At 39.9% G+C, this 22,646-nt stretch overlaps 1 protein-coding gene across 6 annotated transcripts in view; it reads right to left on the bottom strand.

Moving 5' to 3' along the window:
* DGKB (diacylglycerol kinase beta) overlaps nucleotides 1-11,113 on the bottom strand; it is a 235,168-nt gene extending 224,055 nt beyond the window's left edge. For 2 of the 6 annotated variants that reach the window (XM_044428758.1, XM_044428759.1), the window contains exons 1-3: nucleotides 11,044-11,113; nucleotides 2,513-2,589; nucleotides 924-944 (exon numbers count right to left, since the gene is read on the bottom strand). In XM_044428758.1, the coding sequence (XP_044284693.1) occupies nucleotides 924-944; nucleotides 2,513-2,589; nucleotides 11,044-11,113 (168 nt within the window). Of the gene's footprint in view, nucleotides 1-923; nucleotides 945-2,512; nucleotides 2,590-11,043 lie in introns of those variants that run through there. The other 4 variants (XM_044428760.1, XM_044428761.1, XM_044428762.1 and 1 more) reach the window with 3 other exon arrangements.
* Nucleotides 11,114-22,646: the final 11,533 nt, after the last annotated feature.

Genomic DNA, 22,646 nt, shown 5'->3' with positions numbered 1-22,646 from the left:
TAATTCCAAAAGACAGACTTTTAAAAAGTAAGAAACTCATAACACCATTTTCCAAAATGGTAGTCATTAAAAGAAAACCACCAACCTAAACCAGAATCTGTTTACTGGCCATGATTAAGACCATGACAACAGGGGGAAGGGGAATGAAATCTGCAGTGCCAAATCAGAAAACTCTGTCAAGATTCCACCCTGAAACAGTTTTCATACATCCCCACTTGCAGCTCAAGAGATTGCAGGAAGAGAGAATCGCCTAGGCTTTAGCATCTCCAGAAGGATACTGAAAGCTACAAAAGACAGGACACCATCACTGGCTGAATAGCCATTATTTGATTGTCCCAAGGCATCATTCAGCCATCCATGCCATATAGCTTACCTGTGAGCTTCCCTACAAACTGGTTATTTTGTACAACTTTACCAGGGTAACAATCAAGAAAATGTTTTATATTTTCTTTAACTATATCATTCCTAAGATGTTCATGCTTCCAAATGGGATAGCCTAGCACTAGGGTCAACAGGCAATGGATCAATTTGCATGATCAAATTGCTCCTTATAGCTTATTTAAGACATGGTGCCTACCTTCAGCTGGTTTAAATATTCAAACAACAAATGCAGATTGCTGTGGCAACTAAACCCAGTAAGACTGTACTGTGTAAGGATTAAACAAGCACCATAGAATCCATGAGCTGTTTTATCCTTTACGGAAGTACAGAAATGACAGTGGGAAAACATTGGAAGGTTACAAACTCGAGATGGAAGCCCAGATCCCCAATAAATTACATGTTTGAGGGTCATTGCACAATTAAAACCTTTTCTAGAAAAAAGGATATTTGCCATCAAAATTAGAGTTTGTCAATAGATCTCACAAATAAATGCCAACCTTAAGATACCATATAGCAGCCAAAACAACCATGAAAATACTTACTTGATTCAGTATATCTTGCTTCTGAGGTGCATGCCAGGAAAGAAATCATACATATATATATTATTAAGTCTTACCATTTCTTAATTTCATTCTTAAAACAGAATTCTTAGTTGAAAGTTCAGTTTCATAGCTAAGCAGACCAGAAAGTAATCACAAAATGAAAAATGTGTCTACACATATTATTATAGATTATAAGGGTGATGATGATGCTTTTGCTACATTTAACCTTGGTATCATTGTTAGTGTAGTGCAAACAAGCTGTTCTAGAATTAATAAACAAAAGGTTAGGAACTTTTCATAGTTTTTTTCTGCCATGCAACCAAATTAATACAGCTATTATGGAATTTCACATGCATCTTTTGTTTTATCAGTCTTGGCCAGAGACCTGGCATACAGTTAAGTATTCTAAGCTTTCCCACAAATGGGAAATGACTGTCTGAAATTCAATCTCCTATTTCCTTTTTCTGAGCCATACCAAGTGCAAACATGTTTCTTCTGTGCAAATTACAAGCTGCCAAATCATCAGAAGATATGTCAAGGAATGTTCTTCACATTCTTACTCTGAGATATAATTGGAATTTGATACCATTAACATTCCCTGACACATTTGAAACATTATCCCATAAACATGCTCTGCATTAGCTATCTCACTGAAACCAGGTGTCATCCCACCTGCACATGTGAACATGCTAGGATGGGGCAGGTGCTGCACTGTGTTGATAAGCTGGTGCTGTAGGAATAGCAATATGGGGCCAGAGTTAAATGAGATGGAACAAGGATAAGTTCCTCTTGCTTGCCTTCATCATATTTAAAATTGAATACGTCTGAAACAAAAGTGAAGAACCTAAGAATTACTGGACCCCTGAGCAGGTGTTCACCTGCAAGCACATGCAAGCATGTGTTCACCTGCAACGGGGGGGGGGGGGATGCAGTTTTCCAAATCCACCCCAGTATCTCCACAGAGCCATCTGTTCTTAGAAATTTGCACACAAAGATCTGAAAGATCTGGAATCCTGCCTTATCATCGGAGTTCTGAGTCATGAACAGGGTTTTAGGCATGGCTAGAAGAACACACTTAAAAAGAAGCTCTCTAAGAATAGCCAGGCGTGTCACATGCACATAGGTAAGCTTCTAAGGGATTGTTATGATAACGTTCTCTCACTTGGGATGCTTGCTTGCTTATACCTTTAGGTCATCTCTCAGCATCTCTCATTTGTCCTCCTAACTTATTTCCATTTTACAGGTGGGTAACTAAACAGAAGTTTACTGCCTGGAACAGGGCACACTGACCCATGGAGAGCGAAATAGGATGAAAGGAGCAGCCATCCAACCTTACAGGATTTGCCAAAGTCATGCATTTGGTTTTGTATGCAAGGCACTGACCATGCATGCACAGTGACACCTCTAGCTGTATTCCCCCTCCCCTCCCTCAAATTCTCTATACACTGATTGTAATAGCATGCAAAGAGCTATTAAATTTGCCAAAGTCTCTTGCAATTTTAGAAGACAAGAAGACAGCAGAATAAGTAAACCAAATAATGCTGAACATTACTTTAAGCAAATATATAGAGCTTTAAAAAGAACCTTACCCCTTCAGGATTGTACTTTGCTAGCACACCATCACCATGGAATTCTTCCAAAACATCTCTAATTTTCTTTGTAGAATCTGCAAAAACGATGACAGAAAGCACCTATTTATTCAGATGAACAGGCCCTGAACAGACAGCAATTCTTTTTGCCTTAATCTCGGTGTGTCTGGAATTTTAATTTCATCTAAACAATTACATTCAAAATGGCAACATATTTTTGGCAAAGCTATAAGCAACATGCATTTCACAATCAGTACCACAACAAAGAAGTTCAACTATTAACTGGATTTTTATTTAACAAGTCTTAATTAACAAGATTGTGACCATTTGAGCAGCAATCACATATAACACAAAAAGTAAATAAGTAGCTTTTATCTTAGTCATTGCTTATGCATACTCTATATTCTATTTAGAGTAGAGTAACCTCCATAGTCAATAAAAGAGTAAAAAAAGCAGTACTGGGATACAATCTCCAAAATGACAGAATGATCTCAGTTCGACTCCAAGGCAAACCATTCAACATCACAATAGTCCAAGTTTATGCCCCAACCACTGGTGCTGAACAAGCTGAAGTTGACCGGTTCTATGAAGGCCTACAGCACCTTCTAGAATTAACACCAAAAAATGATGTCCTTATCATCATGGGGAATTAGAATGCTAAAGTAGGAAGCCAAAAGATAACTGGAATAACAGGCAAGTTTGGCCTTGGAGTACAAAATGAAGCAGGGCACAGGCTGGTAGAATTTTGTCAAGAGAATACGACAGTCATAGCAAACACTCTTTTCCAACAACCCAAGAGACCCCTCTACACATGGACATCACCAGAAGGTCAACACAGAAATCAGATTGACTATGTGCTCTGTAGCCAAAGATGAAGAAGCTCTATACAGTCAGTAAAAACTAGACCAGGAGCTGACTGTGGCTCAGATCATGAGTTTCTGGTTGCAAAATTTAGGCTTAAGTTGAAGAAAGTAGGGAAAAGCACTAGGCCACTCAGGTATGACCTAAAACATATCCCTGATGAATATACAGTAGAGGTGACAAATAGATTTAGATCTGATAGACAGAGTGCCTGAAGAACTATGGACGGAGGTTCACAACATTGTACAAGAGGCAGCAACCAGAACCATCCCAAAGAAAAAGAAATGCAAGAAAGCAAAATGGCTGTCTGAGGAAGCTTTACAAATAGCTGAGGAAAGAAGGGAAGCGAAAGGCAAGGGAGAAAGAGAAAGATACAAACAATTGAATGCAGAATCCCAGAGAATAGCTAGAAGAAATAAGAATGCCTTCTTAAATGAACAGTGCAAAGAAATAGAAAAAAACAATAGAATAGGGAGGACCAGAGATCTCTTCAAGAAAATTGGAGATATGAAGGGAACATTTCATGCAAAGATGGGCATGATAAAGGACCAAAATGGCAGGGACCTAACAGAGGCAGAAGAGATTAAGAAGAGGTGGCAAGATTACACAGAAAAACTATACAAGAAAGAGTTTAACGTCCCTGAAAACCACGATGGGGTGGTCACTGACCTCTAGCCAGACATTCTGGAATGTGAAGTCAAATGGGCCTTAGGAAGTCTGAGCAACAACAAAGCTAGTGGAGGCGACAGTATTGCAGTTGAGTTATTCAAAATCTTAAAAGACAATGCAGTAAAAGTGCTACACTCAATATGCCAGCAAATTTGGAAAACTCAACAGTGGCCACAGGATTGGAAAAGGTCAGTTTACGTTCCGATCCCAAAGAAGGGCAATGCCAATGAAGGTTCAAACTACCACACCATTGCACTCATTTCACATGCTAGCAAAGTTATGCTCAAAATTCTACAAGCTAGGCTCCAGCAGTATGTGGACCGAGAACTACCAGAAGTACAGGCAGGATTTCGAAGAGGCAGAGGAAGTAGAGATCAAATTGCCAACATATGCTGGATCATGGAGAAAACTAGGGAGTTCAGAAAAACATCTACTTCTGCTTCATTGACTATGTTAAAGACTTTGATTTGTGGATCACAACAAATTGTGGCAAGTTCTTAGAGATGGGAGTACCAGACCATCTTATTTGTCTCTTGAGAAACCTATATGCGAGTCAAGAAGCAACAGTGAGAACTGGACACGGAACCACTGATTGGTTCAAAATTGAGAAAGGAGTTTTGCAAGGCTGTATACTGTCACCCTCCCTATTTAACTTATATGCAGAGCACATCATGAGAAAGACGGGGCTAGATGAATCACCAGTTGGAATGAAGATTGCTGGGAGAAATATCAACAACCTCAGATATGCAGATGATACCAGTCTCATGGCAGAAAGTGAAGAGGAACTAAAGAGCCTCTTGATGCGGGTGAAGGAGGAGAGCGCAAAAGTTGGCTTGAAACTCAACATTAAGAAAACTAAGATAATGGCATCCGGTCCTCTCACTTCTTGGAAAACAGATAGCGAAGAAATTGAGGTAGTGACAGATTTTATTTTCCTGGGCTCCAAGATCACCATAGATGGGGACTGCAGCCAAGAAATTAAAAGACGCTTGCTCCTGGGGAGGAAAGCTATGGCAAATCTAGACAGCATACTACAAAGCAGAGACATCACCCTGCCGACAAAAGTACGTATAGTCAAGGCTATGGTTTTCCCAGTTGCAATGTATGGCTGTGAAAGCTGGATCATAAGGAAGGCTGAGCGCCAAAGGATTGAGGCCTTTGAATCGTGGTGCTGGAGGAGACTCCTGCGAGTCCCTTGGACCGCAAGGCGATCAAACCAGTCAGTCCTAGAGGAGATCAACCCTGACTGCTCTTTAGAAGGCCAAATAGTGAAGATGAAACTCAAATACTTTGGCCACCTAATGAGAAGGAAGGACTCCATGGAGAAGAGCCTAATGCTGGGAACAATAGATGGCAAAAGAAGAAGGAGATAGCAGAGAATGAGGTGGCTAGATGGAGTCACTGAAGCAGTTGGTGTGAGCTTAAGTGGACTCCAGGAGATGGTGGAGGACAGGAAGGCCTGGAGAAATGTTGTCCATGGGGTCGCAATGGGTCGGACACGACTTCGCGACTAACAACAACAAATATTCTATTTATGTATTTGCCAGACTTTGTGATGGAATAAAGCTCAATTTCTTTCTATTTAAGAATTTCTGTGCTTATGGTGACTTTAAAGCATGCACTGGTACTTAAATTATAGTATACTACAGTATACTATACTGTATAGGCTATACTATTAGCCTAGATGTACAGAGGAAGTCTGATTCCATTTAAAACCTGCGCCCACAGAGTATAAAATGCAAAAGTGTCCCTTAAGAGTAAACTGTTGCCACTACTATAGCTTCAGTTTATTGCACTACGGACATGATCTTATGCATGTTTAAACAGAAAAATTTCTACAACTCCCAGCATTTGGAACCAAAGACAATTTTTTGGGGCCCAGAGGAGATTTTGCAAGCAGGCTCAGGGACCACCACAAATGGTCATGGGAAATGAAATCTTGTGGATGTTCCCTTCTCTGAATGCTCCCACCCCCTTCTGGATTTTCACCTTTCTTTACCTACCACCTCACAAGTCATTTTTCAAAGAACCCCCTTTTCCCCTACTCTATTAAAGTATGAGAGATCTCACTTCTCTTGCAGAATGAGTTTTCACCCCAAAGACTTTCACAGAGATGGGGAAAAGCTCCCCTGACAAAACAGACAGACAATCAAACAACCCTATATGGGTGGGAACAAAGGATAGATGTTGCCCCAAATATCCCCTTTTTGCAGCAGAATTTGTCCCCAGCTCTACTTAATGGAGCAAGTTCAAGCCAGTGCATTTAACAGAGCAGGGGAAATGGTCTCTTGCTTTTTTAAAAAAAGTTCAAGGTAAGCCTACCTAACACAAGGACCCTGTTCCCCCAAACAATCTCCTTGAGAGATGGGCTTCCCCCTACTCAGCCATTTTTCTACAGGCCACCATTTTCCCTACCTCTAATAAAAAGTTCTTGATCTACTGACTTCAACAGAGGCAAGGAAAAGCATGAAAAATGCAAGCCCACTTAAGGAGCTTGGCAGGTGCCAATGCACCTGTATGCATCATGTGTCTACCAGCCATAGGATGGTCCTTGCAAGCTGCCATGCAAATAAAGCTACCATTCTACATTACAAGTGCCCACTTGACAACTAAAACCATCCAGGTGGTTCTTACAACTGTATCTAAACCAGCTATCCAATTGGTTTGGGCACACTATGAAACATTTTTGAAGTTCAGTAGGTCTGTTAGTAGTAGAAAGGATAATAAGCCAACATTAGAAGCAGGGTATGTTTAAGTTCCAGGCCAGGGATTTTCCACTCTTTTGAGGAAGAGACCGTAGGACAGACCCTGAATACATATGATTCCAGAAATGTTCCCTAGTATCTCTGGGTAGGGCAGGGAAAGATCTGGAGGGTCACTGCTGGTCATTGGCTCACTATATATTTACAAGAGAGTCTTAACATACAACCTACTTGACATCCAGATACTCAAAAGTGTGGAGTGGGGAATTAGAATGCCACATCCAGCCACACCAATGGAAAATAGCTACATCTTCTATACAATCCATACCCCCTCACTCTCACACAGCAAAAGCTGATCTTTAAGACATATCAGAGTCCACAGTGCTTGTTTCAGAAAGAATCTATCACCTTGTAATATATGTTGCTGATGTGGGACAGCAGAAGCATCTTTAATGCACAGTATGTGGAAATGGCCCCCTTCTGGACAGAAGTTGTTAGACACATCAACTTTCTCCTAACCATGTCATTCTTGTTTAAAGATGTCCATGTACTGCTGAATTACATTCCCACATCCTGGAAGCTATCCTCTGCAATCAGACTATACAAGACTTCATAGGGGCTAAGAGACACATACTATAGGAATGGCAAGGCAAATCATCTCCCTCAGCTACACAGTGGACTGAAGACCTCACAACACGGGCATCCTGTGTGAGCATATTCTACTGACAACAACTTTGGCTCAACACTCATTTCAACATTTTCTCAAACCACCTCAACCTATATTAGTGGTGCGGATTCAGGGTGAAATCCTGTGCACGTTTAAATGGGAAAGGGCTCTAGATCTCCTAGTACAGTGATGGCGAACCTTTAGAGACCAAGTGCCCAAACTGCAACCCAAAACCCACTTATTTATCACAAAGTGCTAACACTGCAATAAAACCTGAAAACTAAGGTTTTCATTTAGAAAAAACAACTCACAGCCAGTCCAAGCAAATATATATATATGCTTGGCAGCACACTCACTGACACATGAAAGCTTGGACGAGTCATGGCTCACGAGTCGGGGCTCGTGATGTCATCACCTGGCGTCGATACTCCTTTCTGAACATGCGCATGGCCCCTATGTGTGCTGTTATCCAATGCGTGGCTGCTGGGGCGATGCTGGGGTGGCTTGGCTCGTGTGCTGACAGAGAGGGCTCTGCAGGCCCGCTGTGGCGCCTGTGCCATAGGTTCTCCACCACTGTCCTACTATGTCCCAGCAAGCCATGATGTCTGGAGCATATTGTGAGATGTAAGACCTTTTCCTTTCTAAAAGATGCATAGGATTACACCCTTACTTGGTTTACATTTCTGAAAAATACATGATCAAATGTTCATTTGTCTATTCATTTTTATTGTTTTGTAGTTATTGCTATTGTCAGAGAAACAGTTTTGAAAAGTACATAGCTGTTCTGGATTGTTTGGCTTGGTTTTTTGACTGGAAAAGCTTCCTGGCGGCAGTATGGGAATGTGATGCACGAACTTCGGCTTCTAATCTTGCAGAGCTCAGTCCTGGAAAGGGTGAGTTGCACAAGGTGAGGGTGGTTCCTCACCCTGGGCTGGCTCACTTACTCAAGACACATTGCACATGTATCCAACCTAAGAATTACCTGCCTTATGTATTCTTAAAGAGCCTCCATAAGATCCTTTCATATGCAGTGAAGACCTTCTGAAGCCTGATTTTTCTTCAGTATCTATAGTAATCTATAGTTTCAGCATCTATACTATCTATAGTTCATCCTTCCAAACAGCAGCCGTCACCAGCTCACCAAAAGTCTCTTAGCATGTTAGTTTGACTGTTTTATTTTCCACAGCTAGTTTAATAGCCTAACTCCATAGATAAATATAATCCAGAGAATGCCTTTCGTTAATAAAGAGTCTTCAAAGTGTTATTCCCTTGGAAGCCACTTCACATGCAATATTATATGGAAACCATGGTGCAGTGTCTTTCTCATGACATGCTTAGCAATGACTAATATCCCAAACCTATTATTAAAGTGTGCAGCATGGCTAATAGAACTGTGAAACTGTATTACATGACTTTGCATAATATGGCTCTGAAGTAGGTTTCCACCAAATGTTTACATGCGAACATTTCTGGCACAAAAGGAACATTTGTGGGAGATTAACTACTTTACAAGACCTTTCACCTTGTTTTTACCTATTCACAGCTGCTTCTTTCCCCAATCCAGTGTTGCCTTTTAGATTTGTTTTGGCATTCTCTAAGTAATGTGCGCATTATAAAGCAAGGATCACATTGATTAGGTTCACATGCCACAACAAGGAATTCTGCATGGTTCCCATGGTGCAGCTTTTTGCCTGCATGTGCCTGACAGATGATTAAGTGGCTTCTGTGGTACCATGGTTTCCACCCTGCTCACTCAGTCCTTCCAGTGTTGGCACATATCCCACCAGCCACTGCACCTAAAATTAGCTCCTGGAGCACCTGCTCCTCTTTCCTTGATGCCAGGTTCAGATGACCAGAGAAACCATGGTAAAGCATGGAAACCAAAGAACATAATCTGCTTCATATTGTAGTTTCTAAAAAACACAATAGAAAACCACCCTGAGTTGCATGACAGGGTTCAGACAACATGACATTCCGTCCTGCTTAAGAAACCAGATGGCTGGTTGTGAGACCCTACCCATTGAGAATGTGATGGCGTGACACCAGGGAAAGCATAGGAAGCATTGCCCTCACCCTAAATTGGCTTAATGACACCATCAGAGGGCTAATTCTGTTTAGGATTCATGGCACCATCATACAGCCGGAAAGAGTACTTTCAAGTACTTTCGCATGGTAGTGCTTGCAGCAACAACAACCAGAAGCCCCTGCACCAGCATCAGCACCAAACAGGTTTAATATCAAATTAGGAAAGGCTGAATTACATAAGTTAAAAATGTAATGGCATGAGTCCTGCTTAGCAAGCAGGCTAAAACCATGCAGGGCTCAGAACATCCTCAGAGAGCAGGAAAGGAGGCCAGCTGGCTGAAGGGAGAAGGCTGGGACCAACCACTCATGTATGCGACACCCAAACAGTTTCTCCTCCACCTTCCTACCCTCTCCACAGCACTTCATCAGGATGGCTGTGTGGAAAACAAAGATTACCACTATTGAAGTTTGTGCCATACAGTGAATGCACGCAAGGGGAAAATGGCATTAGTTAAGTCCCATTCATTCAAATACTTCAACTCAAAATAGAACTAACATTTGCTCAAACCCATCAGTTGCAAAAATCTCTGTCCACTGCTTTGCTTTGAATAATCAGGCATCCCTAAACCCACTAATTTCATTTCTGCCAGGGTACAACCTAGCAAAAATCTGTTTTCAGAAGCCTTTGGATGAAAGAAATCCACTCCAAAATTTTCATTTCTACTGAATTGGCTGTAAGTCTCACAAGATTGGGCATTTTAAATCTCACTTGCTGGAATATAAAACATTTATGTTTTGTGGAATTATGTACATGTGATGCAATTTGATAATGAAACTGCTAGACTTTATTCATTTATTAAATGCATACCCCACGTTTCCATTAAAAATAGGGCTTAGTGTGGCTAACAAAGTTCAGATAAAATAATACATTGAAACTCAAGTAAAAGCATAACCAATGCGAAGAAAACAACAGCATTAACAAGATTAAAACCTACTCCAGCTGCAAATTTCTTAGACACCAAAAATTAAAATTGTCTTGACCCGCCAACAAAAGGACAACACAGCCAGAACTAGACTGCCTCCTTGCCCTATGAAAGGGAGTTCTGGAGCTCCGAAGCCCTTCCATAGAAGGTCCTCTTTGGCTTCCTATAAAATAACCTTCTTTCCTCCTTCCTCACCAAGAAGGCGGCATATGGAGGACATAAAGAATCAGTTCTGATAAAGCGATTTTATCCCAAGTCTCTTAAATTCTAGGAGGAGAAAGACTTTTTGAGTCAGAGTCCCTTGCAGCAAAATAAAAACCTGATGACAACAGTGCACTAAAGAAGCAGAAAACAAATATCTTGATCCATCATCACAGTTTTTTTTTACTTTCTGTTAATTCACAACCAATTTTGGTAGAGCTCCCACTGTTGGAAGCTTTCCCTTGCCTAGCATTCTATTGCCAAATCAGAAAAAATCAATATATTTTAAGCTGAATAATTACTAGACGTCTGATCACTTACAGATTTTATTAGGCCAGAAACTCCTGTTTACAACACATTTATACCATTGGCATTCTGGTGTAATACAATGAAAGCACAGAACTATGAAAGGCAAGTACTTACACTCGGCATACTTCTGAAGCTGCGAGAACTCTGAAGGACTGAGGTTAGCCCATTTCTCCTGGCTCATCATAGTGATCCTAAAGTGCAGTTTTACATACCACACAGATGTGTTGTTTGCATTTAGTGGTGGTCAATAAAATAACCTCAGGATTTTTTATTTTTTTATTTTTAGTTCAGATTCTCAACAATCAGTTATTCAGGAAAAATAAAACGTGGTCTTCCTCAACTTTTAGATGGTATTGATTTTGTATAGTTTCTGGAGCTGATGATATATAAAACACTGTTAAGAGAAGAAGAAAAGCCACAATTAGAAGGTGTACAAGTCAAATACAGAAAGTGTAAGCAACTGATCAAGACATACTTTAAAGAGCACTCCTAAATGTTCCACATTGTGAGCATCTTTCCTACCACTGCTGTATTAGAGATGTGAAACTCCCAGATTTTATGCAGCTAATTGATTGTCACAACATTGCCTGGTGTTTGACCTAATGACATGACTATAAGCAAGTGTGGAAGCTACTGCAAGATTATTCTGGGATTGTCTGCATACCCTTGTGGGCCGGGGGAAAAGAATGACTGCTACAAAATATCAGACTGATGAAATTGCATTTTGTTTAAAATAAACATAAACAACTAAAAGAAGCTTAAATAAACAAACATCAAGCCAGCAAGTACAGAAAAACAAAAGTGTGTGTGTGTGTGTGTGTTTAAAAATCACTTAACAATTAAAATACTGCTTTCCTTCCAAAAAGGTAGTTCTGTCGCAGCAAAGGCAACTGAAATGTTTGGCATCTTTTTGTTTTATTTTGCTTTGGCCTTTTAAAAATGTAATTCCCAAATAAAAAGACTCACATCATAATGTTAATCTTAGAGTCAAACATCTCTGAGGATGCAGATTTAATTTACAGTGGACTGTCTCCAGTGCTGCCACTGCACCTCCACTGTTAGTATTGCATCAGTGGAAACTACTATTAGTGCAACAGGATGCCAACTGAAATGAAGCATAAACCTTGTTTCCAGAGAGGGAAAGATCAGAGGCACTTCCTTCTGCCAGCTTTGCTGTTTTGTTCCAGAAACAAGTGTCTTGGCCCAACTAGAGTTGCTTAACTAAGCACCAGCCTCCAGTTGCACTAGCAGTGGGTCCTGCTGGTGCTCAGGCACCATTGGATACTCCCTAATGTGTTAACAGCAAACAAGCTTTCAATGGTGGGGAGGGGGGTGTTATTTTAATATAAGAGGATGTGATGGCAAGATTTCCAAGAACTGTTGCTCAATAAACTGCAAAGACAGATAAAAGTCTATGTCATATACAAACCAGACAAGGATGGATAAGAATCAGAAAGCTATGCATATTATCCCTTCCTTCTTCAAACTGTGTGCTACTCTTTCAGGATTGTGTGCCAGAAGAATTTGTGCTCCTTGTTTCTAGCAATTCATCAAATGCTTCCAGTCATGATCAACTATTTCATCCCTCAAAGTCTAACAAGAGATGTTTCTGGCACTAGAAACTTTTCATACTTCATAGTTCTAGAAGTCTCCATTCATTTGGTAAGATCCCACCTTAATGAAGTCAATTATAACTGAATTAATTTCTATGGATCTTTTCTTTTCTGGATTCAGGATCCAACCTTGACATTAGTTGGCATGCAAAATAAAGGGCTGGCTCAGCTCTGTGGCACCCATTGTTCCTTTAAAAAACTGTTTGTTTCCAATAAGCAAGTTGTTCATTCTTTTGAAACACAGCAAGTTATAATACATGGACTGTGAATTTTAAGAATTCCAGAAGAAAGGGATTCTGGTGAAGAACTGTATCTAAGAGTCAAACGATAATTGTTGGACTATGAAGACTTGCTGGGGCACCCACACTTGAGCGACCGATCCTATTGTGGCTACTGAGCCAGTGAGTGCCTTGACAAAAACAGCAAGAAGGAACGGAACAGGACGGGAGGGAACTCTACCATTCTTGCCAAGCTTCCCCAGGCACCTGCCAGTGCCAGCCACCCACTAGTGCCCAAGTGGCTTGCTGTCCTCTCAGCCATGATTGGGGCTTGTAATTTCCTTTTCTCTCTGCCTCCCCTTTCTTCCCCATAAATATAGCTGAAGTGTATTGCTGTATTTTTATTTAATTTCTATACTACTCAACATCTGTAGCTCTCTGGGTGGTTCACAAAGCACATTAAATGAAAAAACAAAACAAAAAAAATAAGTATTGCATTAAAAACGTATTAACACATCATGAAAAGTTTACAATATAAAATTTAAAACCACATATTAAACAGGCATACGGGCAGGGGGGTGGACCTAAGTTAAAGAAGAAAAAAAGAAAGAAAAATATTCAGACCTGTTTAACAACTAGCAGGCTTCAGAAGCTACCTGAATGCCCTACAGTAAAGAACAGCCTTTACCTGGTGCCAAAAAGATAGTAAGGTTAGCACCAGACAGACCTCAGTGGAGAGCTTGTTTGCGTGTTCCATAGGTGTATTGCTCTGGTAGCTCAGTATCATAGCAAGGAGGGGGAAGCAAGTTAGTCCTGCCACATGGTCTTGGTATACTTGCAGAGCAGGACTGAGGGGGAAAGGAGGAAGGAAGAGGAGAAAACAACCCACAGTGAGCCCAATCTTCTGTCAGGTTCACCACAGTTCGTTTTCAGAACAACCAACCCACCATGATTGTTCTGGCAACCCACCATTGCCAGGGTGGGTCAGCATGACATGCAAATGAAACCAGCAACTTGTACTGTCAATTGTCTACAGGTCAAAAATGAACACACTCACTGGTTATTTCTCATAAATGAAGAAAAAAGAGCTACAGGAACTTTTAATAAGAATGGTGACTTCATGTTCTGATGGATATGTTTTCCTGACAACCCTCTTATTTCTAAGTGGTTACTCTGTGTAATTTATTGTTGTCTTAACACGTAATGCTATTAAAGCTGCTACTGGACTTGCTAATTTTATAACATTCCCCTGGTTTAATGTCAGGACACGGTAGTTAGTGACAGCCTGCTTCAGCAATTTAGTAAGAGACATTTTGTTTGAACAAATCCGCATCAACTTTAATGCCCTACACTGTTCTAGATACAATGGGAAGAGCAGAAAAAAAGCAAGATGATAGAAAAGGCGCTTCAGTTTTAATCCTATGAATGTTATGGCTTAGAAAAGAAAGGTGATGACATTTGATATGTTATGGCCTTTACACAGCAATCATATTCTCTCCCATTCCCTCTCTCTCACACACACAATTCAGAAACCTCACAATGTACATTATCATCCAAATGATTACGAACAGCCCATAAAATTATGGTGCAATGTGGAGCACAAATGGGATCCAGTGTGGGGGTGAATTACATGAGAACAAAAGATTTTTATTTCCAACAGTAGAACCATTAGAAGATTGAGGTCATGAATCTGGTGGATAGTATTATCAGCTAGGGACTCAACAGGAAAAGAGAACAGATCTTAAATGCTGGAACATAAAATGACTAAGGAATTACTAACATGGTGCTGCCAAAGGCAGAACACGATGAATTCTTGAATGGACTTCTAATGGAAAACAGCTGTGGATGGGGGTACATACCAGCACCAACTTTCCAGAGGTTGTGCAAAGTATTTATACCGAACAAAACATTAATGAACAAGTGGAAAATTCAGCGTGTCTTGACATGCAACCATTGACTACCAGCCTCACAGAAATTTGAGATGATTACAAAAGGCCTACCTTACATTAATTATATTATCATATTAATGCAGTATTGATAAACTTATATGAAGTCACAACTAGAGCAGTGTATTCTGTTGTGATTTCCCATATTTAAAAAAAATATTAGCCACACATCTAATCATTTTCAAGGGAATCTTTTTCAGCCCAAGGGCTGAATTCCACACAGCAAAAGCTCTTAGGGTAGTTGGGGCAAAAATGGACATGCCCAGCATACAGACCTTTATAAAGCAGGTTTAGGATTAAGCTTGTGCTAGAAGTTCCACAGATCTGAGCAAGAGTAGGAATATAAGATCTATTAAAAACTTGATTTACTTTGTTGAATGAAAAGGGAACTTATTTTATATCGTGCTTAGAACATTTCAGGGAATATTGAAATGTATGGCCAGATTTTTGGTACTTCACCAAAAAAGCAAATGATTTTAAAATGCACCAGTTATATTCTGGATTCCCAAAGGTTCTTTCTCTTTTGAATCAGGAGTGCATTTTTGGTAATGAAGCTTAATCATATTATCTTTCAGTCTTGGTATTACTTGAGTCTCAAAAGAGAACAATACTGTATTCAAGTGCTATCTACAAGAAGTCTCAAGGACCTTGGTTTTCAGAATCCTAAATCCTGTATTAAAATGTAAAAGGACTGTCTGATTTAAAATATGAAGTAGCTAGGGCCTTCCATTTTTATCTGTATTCACAGACCTGCATAATAATGAAACCATATTCAGTTTTATTTAAATGTTGCCATTGTGGGGAGAAAAGGTCTCTCAGGTATCTCCCTTTTTGTATCCACTCATTGAACAGAAAATGTACCATTCATGTGCCAGTAATCTATTTACTGACAGGTTCTAGCATGCATTTATTACATCAGAAGATTGCACTGAAAAGAATGGGACTTGCATGGATAAAACAGGTTTCAGCCCAGAAAAGCTGAGCATGTTTAAATACCACATGAAACAATCCCAGCTTAGAGAGGCTTCAGACATGGTGGTGCCATTAGTTGGAAGGGAGAGTGTAGAGCCACGGATGAATCAAAGGAATTTTTTTCTTTAACTACTAACTGGACAAGCCACTGGACCCTTAACTGCACTTTGATCTTATCCATGCTAACTTGTGAACCCATTAAACTCAGTGACATTTGCATATGAGTACAAATACACAGCAACACATTGTTAACCCATTGGGAATCAGGTTCCAACCACGATCTTAACTCCAACCAGGATCTTAACCTGCATCTCACTTATCCTGCTGTAACTTCTCAGAGGATAAGTGCACTTCGGGGAAAAGTTATGGCTTTCTGTCAATTGCACAGGCACTGTGAGGCAGCACTCTAGACCACAAGCTTCAAATATATTTTCAAGTGCTCTGCATCTTCAGTGCTCATCTGAGACCAAGACGGCATAATTCTCACTTTGTGCAGCGAGTCAAGTACAGCTTCATAGGAAGGCCAGAGAGGACAGTGGAAAGGGCAGCACAGGTGGGAGCCCTCAGCCAGAAGAACCCTGCTGCTGCTGTGGCGTCCTTCTCTTTCTGGGGCTTTGACTACAGCAGTAGTCAGGCAGTGTCTTCTCCGTGTGTGGGAGGTTGACTATGCAAAATAAATGGATAGTGACAAGTTAAGCATGTCTTTGGCAATTTAGTCTTAGTCCTGGTTCTACAAAGTACTGTTCTGGAATGTGCTTTAAGGATGTCACTTATTTATTTTTTTAACAGATGGAGTCAGGACAATCCTAGGACACTCCTAGAGACAGATGAATGTGTGGAGCGTGTGTGCACGTGCCTGCAATTTAGTATGGGTGGAAGCATGATTAACAGAATGAGGAAAACTGGTAGGAATTGCTCTGAATCCTCATTCGTCTACCTAATTAACTGTGTGTTATCAAGCACTGAATTAAGGCCACTCTTTTTTTCTTACTTCTTACAGGGTATTTGGAAATATTATCATTCCACTTCTGCTATAATGCTGTTGCCCCCACCATACCCCAATATTTATAATATTTATATAATTTAAATATAGTTTATTGTATATATTTTAATAATATGTCATATATAGATTTATAATATATAAATATCTTAGCATCAAATACTTTTAAAACTAACTACCTCTTTTTCTAAGCATTGCTCTGGCTGTGTTTTCTTGATCTTCAATCCCTGGTGTGTGTAATGGATTATTGTCCCAAATAAAATAGTGCAAGTTGCCTAAATCCAAGGCTTTCTCTGTTATATACTTGTAGTTGCTGAAATAAATATACAGAATATCCTAAGAGCTCACTTTAAAAGCACAGCTGGCAGGATCCTATCTGTGGGGCTAGGAAAGATTCAAGCAGCAGATCGCAAAGAACAGGTCATCACCAGCTTGTAACTTGTGCTGGCCAGGGCCAAAGTGGGAGGTAGTCTTGATTAGCTTCTCAGCCCAGAGAAAAACCATCACCCCTTTCATTGAAACCAATTGGGAATTAGCTATGCCAGCTCCTGCGCTAGTGTAGCTGGTGAGCCCAGGTTCAGGGGAGAAGAACCACTTTGGATTCCACAGATTGAGGCAACTCTTCCACAGGTGGTACAACCATGGAAGACCTGCTGCGGACAGCTGCTCTGCTAGACACTGGTGTCTCAACTGCAGGGGAGCTCCCAGTCTGTGAAGACTGGTGAAAGACCACAAATACAACATCCTAACCTTCTTCATGTTTTCTACTACTAGCATTTTAGTTTGATCCTCTGTCAGTTGAGTTGTGCCAAAATATGGCACACATAATTATGAATTTCTCTGAGAACCAAAAAGCACCTTAGTTGCTCACAGGCTAGTAGAACTCCTCTCCCAGCATGAACCTAACCATATCTCAGTTCATGTCCAAATCTGGTCACAAACAGAAATTTCATAAAAATTTTGCCACAGGTCACAAACTCTGTAGCGGGTAACGATTGCAAGTGTACCCACCTTCCCTGCACGGACACGACCGCAGTCATGCTGTGGGGGGGGGGGGGGGTGGCCGGGATTGCCCCCGTTTTCCCCCCCCCCACGGGGCCCCCCGGGGGGGGGGGGGGGGAGATGGCCACGATCTTTGTTGTTCTTCATCAGTTTGCTTGAAATTTTTGTGAGTAAACAAAAAAATGTTGCAGAACCGATTAACCTTATTTACATTGACCCTTATGGGGAAATCTGACTGGCTCATGACCAATTTGGGTAATGATTAAGTTCATAAGCCAAGGTACCGCTGTACTGCATTAATTCTCTTAGGCCTCTTACCTTTTCAGTACAGGGTATCAATCTAATGTGATAATAATGTAATGATTCCATCATCCATTTCATGATCTAAACATAGATCCCAGGGTCTCCAGAAAGCTTTGGTTCATCAGAATGCTTTCCTACTTGTTTCTGTCCAGAAGATCATTCTGTCGCTGCAGCTATTATAGCTTTCAGCGCTAAGATATCCATGAACTACTATTTGGGTCAGGGGAATGCCTTCGGATATTAACGACATACAAGTCAGATTCTTACCAGTCCTTTTGCACAGTCCTAGATATGGTCCCAGTGCAGCTCTATTAATGGAGACAGGACAGTGCCCTTTTAATGCAAGAATGTGGCCAGCAGTCCCAAGCATTTGGCTTATGAATTTGCACCATTAAGATGGAAGCATAGCTGCTATCTCCCACTTCCCTCCAAAGATAGTTACAATAGTTCCTGAATGCATGTGCAGCTCAAACAATTTCTCACTTTTTTCCTTCTCCAAATGGGATTTGCTATTTAAATAGTCTGAACAGCACAAAAACTTTGGGACATTTTCCTTTTGAGAGATTTTTGCTTGTGCAAGCTCAACTAGATCAATTTGCTCAGCAGATACTTCCTCTTGAAAATTCTTCTCAGTTGCTTATCTGTCTGCTGCCCTGCAGCTAAATACCATATGATTTTTACTGTGGCTCATTTTAACATGCTTATTCCTAGGTAAATGAGCACAGAACTACAACCTTAGTGGCACAAATGTGTTGAGGACAAAAAACTCCCTCTCGTTTCTTGTCTGACCATGAGAGAGAGGAGCAACACCATATATTAAAGATTCTTTATTGTAAGTGTACATGAGCAATATAGAGTGGACTGTCTCCAGTCAGGACCAGCTGCCATAGTCATCACACACAGCAAATTAATGTGTTGCGCTTTTTGCAATGATTAGTAACAGAAAACATAATAGCAGAAAACTGTTACTTGTTGTACATGGTTATATTGATATACACTTTCTTTTAGGACCTCTGGCATCAAAATATTTATCTCCAGGCTTATCTTTACAAATTCTGACCTGCTTGGCAGAGGTTTATTTTACATTGTTGGCCCTTTTGTGCCTCTCTGATAGAATCCTAAGTAACTGGCCCTTGTTCTTTGGTCATAAGGAAAAATTTATATTCTTCAAATGCTTAGGAAAGGCATGAGCAGTCTATCTTTAAATTAGACTAGCCCCGAGCAGCATCTAAAAACCAACACTTAGGAAGGTGAGCTCAGTGGTTTAGCTTTACTGTTCCACATCATATTTGAGTCAATAAAGATTTGCCATGACATCATAATGCCTAGCCATCCTGGCAGTTTTCTTTCAGTGGCCCTCTACTTCAGCCGGATGACCATGATTCTGGAACCCAGTTATAGACATATTCATATTATATGGGCATTGTGAGGATCAAGAGCAAGTTCATCATTCTTAGGTCCCAGCAGATCAACCAATCTCACAAGTTAGTAATGACTAATTTACAGCCCACTAATTTCACTTGGACCTGAGTGAGACTAACATGCTCTGGATCAAACCTATTATGCAGCACTTTGAAGGTACTAAAATGATGTCAAATTAGATTCTTGAAAAAGAATGTCCTTTTCAGTCGAAAGATGTGGCAGGTGTCAGAGTACTCAGAATAAAGGCCTTCACCTCTACTGAACTGTGAACACACATCTGAATATGCATCTAGATTTAGTCATGCGATACTTGGATACTTTCGTGCTTATGCATCCAGCAAATAAAGAATTCAATGCAGTATATATCTGGGGGTGGAAGGAGGGAGAATCCTCTTGTTTTTCATAACTTTGCAGCAAAAAACTGCATTTGTTATACAGTTCTAATGCCAAACCTGAAGTTTTATTTTTGCAGTTCCCCACCCTCCAATGTGGGATCCTATCCCCCTTTCCCAATTAGCTGGAAGAGTTATTAATAACAATACATATGCAAACAGCCCACTTCTGCAAAGCAGATTACAATATGCAACTAAACTAGATATACAAAAATGTTCAATATATGACTCCTTAAGATAACAAATCATACCTGGACTTACTCAGAGCATGCATTCCCCAAGAAGTCAGTTTTCTTTAGATAATGTGACTTCTTGCTGATGAACCAGACAAAAATGCTAGAAGTACCCTTTGATCACCAATACCACCTAGACCTCTAAGGTAAGCAGCATCTCCAGAAGGATTCCCAAACTGTATACCTGCCTTTTTAGTAGTAGTATAACCCTATCCCACTTCAACTGCACACCTTAATAGCATTTGAGACTGGGGAATGCTTAAAGCTGATAAAGAACATTCAAAGCCAATGTGCTATTTTTCTCATATCTGTATTCTCCTCTCTAGTTTAAGGCATTCAGCTCATCTCTTTCATCCCAGTCCTAAAGCCTGTGCCACCATATTTTCCTGTGATTAATACCAATTCACCACAATAGCTGCATATTTGATTTTGCAATTCAACAGTATTGCAGCTACTCCTATTTAGGTGTTAAGTTGATAAAGTACATCTACAAATGTTATAGGCAAGAAGCTTGAACCAGGAAGGCAGAGAGAAGGGGAGAGAAAGACCAATCTGGCAAAAATTGGAAAGACGGAACATTAGCCCCCAAAGCCTTGTCACTTCTCCTGCCTCAGCCATGCACTAAAATAAATAGTGGCTGAAACTGTCTTTAAATATGTTTAGATATTCACTTTAAGATGTTCATAAAACTCATAACTGAAATTATATAGAAAAATACATTGTTAAAAATAATTATTACATATTCAAGCAAAAGCAAAATTTTAGCCAAGTTCCAAGAAAAAACTTGCCAGGCTTCATTTAATAATTAATCTGATACAAGCCATATCCCTTATTGTCAAAAAATAGCAATTGCCCCATGTTGTTGTTGTTGTGTGCCATCAAGTCATCTCCAACTTATGAAATGGATGAAAGCCCCCCAAAATGTCCTGTCCATGACAGCTCCATTCAGCTCTTCCATGTTCAAGTTCTCTTCCCTCTCATCTTCAGCCTTTGACAACAGCCCTAGTGCCTTCAAAATTTAAGCAGATGGATAGGTTTGCAAGACTTGTGTACTTGTCAAATCCTAGACTTAAATCCATTAACTGGCAAATTTCAGGAGCAATTGTAACCACAGCATCCATATGGGAATATTAATTACATTAACAAAATGTTTTTTTAAACCCTGTATTTCTTAATCCCTTCATTTCAGTTCTTTTACATGCAATATTCTACCACAGTTATACAAGTCCTTGTCAAAACAAATGTAAAACATGTAAAATGCAGCCACTTTTAATAGCTGGTTCTAATTTAAAATTTTAATGGTTTTTAAGTGTCTGTTGCTTTCAAACATAAAAGGCTAGCAATTCCCAAAGATGCACATTGCCACTATACTATGGCTGTAAACTTCATTTTCCGTTCCTTTCTTATATTTTCATTTTGTATGTGTCCATCCGTTGGAATCACTGTGATATCCCACGATGATGGAGTAATTGGGACTTCATGGAGAAGCCAGTTGTGCTTCCAGGAGGAGAGGGCATTAATAGCTTGTGGAATGGGCATATCTGCAGGATATGAACTCCACACTGATGCATGGCAGAATGACTGTGTGAACCCAGCTGGCCCACGAGGTTGTCAGCAGTCTCACTGGTACTCCACAAGGGCTGCCAAACATATGAATTAGGAGGCCAAAGTGTTGCCTCAACTTGCTTTGAAGGAACTTTTCACTGGTGTTGCAATAAAATGAACGGTGACAAATATATAGTACCAAAAGCCAAGAGGCATTTTTAATTATATATTCACAAATATACTGGGACCAATTTTAGGGGCACAGAATACATATCCTTCTGACTGTGTAGCTGTTAACATTAAAGCATTAATTATTTCAAAGTTTGCTTATGTAGTCAACATGTTGTCAGTACAGCTGCAGAAGAGAAAAATTAAAACAACAATCTCAGCTGCTGAAAACCCTGAATAAAATTAGTCACATTCATACTTGTGCATTTAAAGTAAATCCTCTTCCCCAGCTCATGTAATTCAGTTTCTAACTTCAGCTTTAAAAATAACCTGTGGAAAATATATAATACAGGTCACCCTTTTTACTTTTACATCTTGCAAGTAAATATACAAAAAGAAACCATCAATCCTATGCACATTTGGGAGAAAACTCCAATAAACACAGTGAGGTTGATTGAATATGCACATAATTCTGCCACAACTAAGTCTTAAAAAAAACATGTCAATACACATCAAAAGAACTTTCCATGAAAAAGAAAACAAAGAGACTATTTAGAAATATCCTTTTGTTTTAAAACAACAGCAGGAAAACAAGAACTGTATGAAAACAAAGCCTATACATTTTTCCTAAGTCCCCAAATTTTGCTCTAACTAAAAATGGAACAGGGGCGTTTATGTACAGCATAAAAGGAGCTATAATATGCCAACAACTAGCATGCTGAATACCAATAGTAATGGGGACAATAGACTTGTAAATTCTCTTCCCTTCTTGATTAATACGTGTCATCAGCTTATAACTGAATAAAGTAATTACATAATCTTAAAACATTTATACTTATGAAGGCTGCAAACTTCTTCAAATTAACAGAACAATATATATCCCTCGGCAGCCTGAACTGAAAA

This window comes from Varanus komodoensis, unplaced genomic scaffold, assembly GCF_004798865.1.
Source record: "Varanus komodoensis strain SLA01 unplaced genomic scaffold, ASM479886v1 scaffold2, whole genome shotgun sequence".
In the NCBI taxonomy this organism is placed as follows: domain Eukaryota; kingdom Metazoa; phylum Chordata; class Lepidosauria; order Squamata; family Varanidae; genus Varanus; species Varanus komodoensis.
This window is presented reverse-complemented; position numbering and strand designations above follow the sequence as displayed.